Source organism: Phragmites australis, chromosome 8 (genome assembly GCF_958298935.1).
Source record: "Phragmites australis chromosome 8, lpPhrAust1.1, whole genome shotgun sequence".
Lineage (NCBI taxonomy): Eukaryota > Viridiplantae > Streptophyta > Magnoliopsida > Poales > Poaceae > Phragmites > Phragmites australis.
The window spans coordinates 19,625,615-19,630,788 of record NC_084928.1 but is presented as its reverse complement, the minus strand read 5'-3'; the positions used below and the strand labels follow the sequence as shown (position 1 = coordinate 19,630,788).

At 40.2% G+C, this 5,174-nt stretch overlaps 1 protein-coding gene across 1 annotated transcript; it reads left to right on the top strand.

Moving 5' to 3' along the window:
• The first annotated feature begins 650 nt into the window (after window positions 1-650).
• On the top strand, window positions 651-3,090 carry LOC133926741 (L-type lectin-domain containing receptor kinase SIT2-like). The gene has a single exon (XM_062372800.1). The coding sequence runs from the start codon at window positions 740-742 to the stop codon at window positions 2,759-2,761; it is 2,022 nt and encodes a 673-aa protein (XP_062228784.1). The 5' UTR covers window positions 651-739; the 3' UTR covers window positions 2,762-3,090.
• The last annotated feature ends 2,084 nt before the right edge of the window (window positions 3,091-5,174 follow it).

The following is a 5,174-nucleotide window of genomic DNA, read 5'->3' as shown; positions in this document are numbered from 1 at the left end:
ACAGGTAGACATTCTAGTTATAACAATATAGTTAGAATATGGTAGACACTCTAGTAACGACAATGTATTATCGAATGAGTACTAATTACAATATGGTAGATACTCTAGTTATAATATGGTGAACAATCTAGTTACAATATGGTAGATAATCTAGTTATGACATGCATTATCGAGTGTGAACTAGTTACAAAATGGTAGACATTCTAATTACAACATACCGAACAATATAGTTGTAATACTGTCGATTGCAATATGATCGTAATTAGTTACAATCAGATAGTCTAGACAAGTAAGTTACAATCCCGCTATGCATATAATTGTAATTGCTCTATGCCTATAGTTACAACAGGTAGTTACAATCACCCTATGTTTATAATTATAACTTCTCTATGTGCGTAGTTACAACTAGTTACAATCGTTGCTCATGAGGTGAGAAGGCGCTCGATCATCTGGTAGCCCGCGGGGTAGGTGGGTGGGAACATGCTCGGTCGGTGGGGCTGGTGCACGCGTCAGAGTCTACTCTGTCAGACGCGGGTGCATTCTGCGTGTACGCCTGCAGAATATATACGGAAAGCTACACATGCGACTAACTTATCAATGAAGTCATTCGTGGCTAAGAGCTGCTCTCGCTGCAAATAAATTACAGACCACGGAGCAGAGTGACTACAAAGTAAGCACCTCCCACGGTCTACGAAATCACTTCATTTCTACATCTTGTTGAGTTCTTACAGTTGCAGACATGCCTGGCATGGTGCATCTATCCTTCCTTTTACCCTTACTCCTCTCCCTGGCCCTAAACCTAGTATCCTTCGCCACGGCGACCGGCGAGGACCAGTTCGCCTACTCCGGCTTCTCTGGCAGTAACCTCACCCTCGACGGAACAGCCAAGATTACACCAGACGGTGTCCTTGAGCTGACCAATCACACAGTTCACCTTAAAGGCCATGCGTTCTACCCAACTCCATGGCGATTCCGCAAGTCTCCCAACGAGGTGGTGCAGTCCTTCTCAATAACCTTTGTGTTCGGCATGGTCCCTGTCTACTCTGATAAGTGTACCGATGGCATGACTTTCCTGATCTCCCCAACCAAAGATTTCTCCGGTGCACAGACCTCACAATACTTGGGTCTCCTCAACAAAACAAGTGATGGCAAAGCAAGCAACCACATATTTGCAGTCGAGCTTGATAGTAGCCAAAATACTGAGTTCAATGACATTGATGACAACCACATCGGCATCGATATCAATAATCTCACCTCGTTTGTAGCCGAATCAGCTGGCTTCTACGATGACAAGAATGGTATCTTCAAAACCTTGTCCCTTGTTAGCCGCAAAGCAATGCAAGTGTGGGTGGACTATAATGGCGAGGCCACACAGATCAACGTGACATTGGCTCCCCTCAGGGTAGCCAAACCGTCCAGACCACTACTGTCAGCTACCTACAACCTCTCAACGGTGCTGGAAGATCCATCATACATCGGCTTCTCGGCATCAACTGGTCCAATCAATTCACTGTATTGTGTGCTTGGCTGGAGCTTGGGCATAAACCGTCCTGCTCCATCGATCGACATCACCAAGTTGCCGAAGCTACCTCGGGTTGGCCCAAAACCTCGGTCCAAGGTGCTGGAGATCATCCTACCAATAGCCACAGCCGCATTCATCCTCCTTGTCGGAACAACTTTAATTCTATTAGTGCGGAGGCGAAAGAGGTACGCTGAGATACGTGAAGATTGGGAAGCCGAGTTTGGGCCACACCGCTTTTCATACAAGGATTTGTTCCATGCTACAGATGGATTTAAGAATAAGAATCTACTTGGCCTAGGAGGATTTGGCAAGGTGTATAAAGGTGTACTTCCTGTCTCAAAATTAGAGGTTGCTGTAAAGAGGGTGTCTCATGAGTCAAAGCAGGGAATAAAGGAGTTTGTCTCCGAGATTGTCAGTATTGGCCGCCTCCGACATCGCAACCTTGTCCAGCTACTCGGTTATTGCAGAAGAAAAGGTGAACTCCTATTGGTATATGACTACATGTCAAATGGCAGTCTTGATAAGTATTTACATTGTGAAGAGGATAGGCCCACTCTGGATTGGGCTCAAAGGTTTCAAATCATCAAATGTGTTGCATCTGGCCTATTCTACCTCCATGAGAGGTGGGAGAAAGTTGTACTCCACCGAGACATCAAAGCAAGCAATGTGCTCCTTGATAGTGAAATGAATGGACGTTTAGGTGACTTTGGTCTTGCAAGATTGTATGATCATGGCACCGACCCACAAACAACACATGTAGTTGGTACCATGGGATATCTAGCCCCAGAATTGGGGCGCACTGGTAAGGCAACACCTCTGACAGATGTGTATGCGTTTGGTATTTTCATTCTTGAGGTAACCTGCGGACAAAGGCCTATCAATAGACTTGCAGAGGCTAGTTCACAGATGTTAATTGATTGGGTTGTCGAGCACTGGCACAAAGGATCACTCACATACACACTTGACAGTAGGTTACAAGGAAACTATAGCGCAGATGAGGTATGCCTGGCATTAAATCTAGGATTGCTGTGTGCACATCCATTTTCCAACGCAAGGCCCACTATGCGGCAAGTCATACAATACCTCAACGGTGAGACACCACTCCCGGAGTTGATGCCTACAAACTTAAGTTATAGCATGTTGGCCCTGATGCATAATGAAGGTTTTGACCAATACACATCACTGCCTTCCACCGTTGGCAGCAGTAGCATGACATCCAGCCTCACGAGTGGAAGATGACAAAAGATAGATGTCATTCCCAGGACCAGACCATTTGGAAGTTAGTAGAGCTGATTACATTATGGAAGCCCACTGTAATGCTTTTTCCTACTGTATAATACTTTTTACCTCAGGGATTCAGAAACAGAAAATAATCTACTGTGACTAATTAGATCTACAAAGGGTTCTAGTTTAAATAGTTATGCTTCTATGCAAGGGTTCTGCTGTTAGACCTTGTAAATAGCTGTAGAGTTTCTATGTGTAAACAGTTGTAAATATTGTCATAAAACGCTACATTACACAAGGATAGTGCAATCTTGAATAAAGTAGTTCGCACCTCGATTCTCCAATCCTCCAGCCAGGGAATACATGGCATGTGCCGCCAGAGAACTAGTAAGGTGCTTCTACGTTGCAACGGTTTTTCAAAGTTTTGCACCCAACATCTATGTTAGTTTTCATATGAAACAAGCCATTAATCAAATAGATCATGATTCATATATCTGTAATCTTGTATCAACTACTAAAGTGTTTCATTGTGCTTTGCATTGTACTAATGTGCGTTTAATTATCAACAGAACACTTATTGCATTACAACAGTAAACCCAAACTGCAAGAGGAAGTCAATGATTATCCATATATCTGTAACCTAGTATCAACTGATTATTGTCTTTGCGTCTATTGAAATAGCATAGTATCATGGTTTTAATGTTCTCCCATCTATCAAATCAAAATACCATAAAACTACCAAGCAAAGCTTATCAAAAGATCAAGTAAAGAAAATACTGTGTACATTTAGAACATTATGACAATTTTATACGTTCAACGTTGGACTAATTTTGTTACGATATAATATCTAAACAAATCACAAAATCAAGTTAGCAACAGTTAAAAAAGATCCAACAGCTCAACACATTATCTTAGTGAAGAGTAAGAATTACTGAACTAAAATAAAGGTGGGAGGAATCATATTCATTGAATAATTAATTACGCATAACCGCAAATCTACCAAACAAATCTACGAACACTGACATGCAAAATTTAAGTGATATAATGCAGCACATATGCAAACATCACTTGCGACATGGTAAAATTAAACAGCCAGGGCAAAAACTCAAAAAAAAAAGGCTTAGTCATCTCAAATTATCTCTGAACTTTGCTCATGTTATAATAGATACTTGAATTGATTCAAATATATGCTCCTTGAGGGTAGAAAAAAGAATAGAACTGGCCTTTATCATCTGTGGGATACCAGTGATCATAATAACACAAACTAAAATAGTGGTTATAATCTATCACTGAGTTCTTAAGCATGTCTTACTAATAATTTCCCTTAAGCACACGATGACGATGGTATAGCAATGACAAACAAGGCCAGAAAGGTGAGACCCCAGTAAATATGATGAGTTAAAAGCCATAATGATATACTCCTTCCATTCATAAAAAGTATGCATATTTATTTGGGGTTCGATCTTTGAAGTTGGATTTTGACTAAGACTTCCTCACAAAATATATTATGCATAGCTACAAAATATATATAGTGGGAAATTATTTTGAATTATGAATCTAGTTGTATAATTTTTATATATTAGATATTCTTATAGTTTTGATTAAATGTTAGTCAAAGTACATAAAGTTTGACTTTTTCAAAAAGAAATATGTCTACTATTTCTGAACGAAGAGAATACTAAGTTATTAATGGATCTGTAAAAGTGAAATATGGCCACAGAATTTCCAAACAATTTAGGTAACTTTTGGTGGAACTTTCTACACTATTCTACCAAAGTAACAACATTTTTTAAAGAAAATCCAGAATCACAACTCATAAACAAATAAGATTAAATGCATATGATGTGTAACACACGAGTAACCCATGGATGCAATGATTTATTTCCTAGTCAGTTCCTTTTTTAACATGATTATCCAAAGAATAGGTAGAATGTGTGAAATTTACTTTCATCATGCCATTCCAAAAGGTACCATAATAAGCATAATTGGTTAATACACATGTTCAGCACAAGGAAAAATTCAATCTATAGCACAACCAATTGAATATGAGAGAAGTAAATAGTTCATTACAACAAAAATTGAAGCTGTGTGTAACAACCCAAATTTTGCAATATAAGATTTCTCAAGAAAAATGATAAATAAAATGCTATAATGCCCTTTTTCATAAGCCAAGTAATGGAACAAATAAAATGCAGGAAAATAGATTAGGAAATGCATAGAAAAAGAGAAAAGTAAAGTACAAAGGAAAAAGATAAAGCCTATCTCTCTCCCAGTCAATCCGGCCCACTCCCCCTCCCCCCTCCCCTCCCTCTCTCTGGGCTCTCTCTTCTGGCCTCCCTTCGGTCCAGTCCAACCGAGCTGCTAGCCCACCTCCTCCACCCGCGCTCTATGCTCCCATTTTGAACCGCCGTGCTAGCCCACCCCCTAC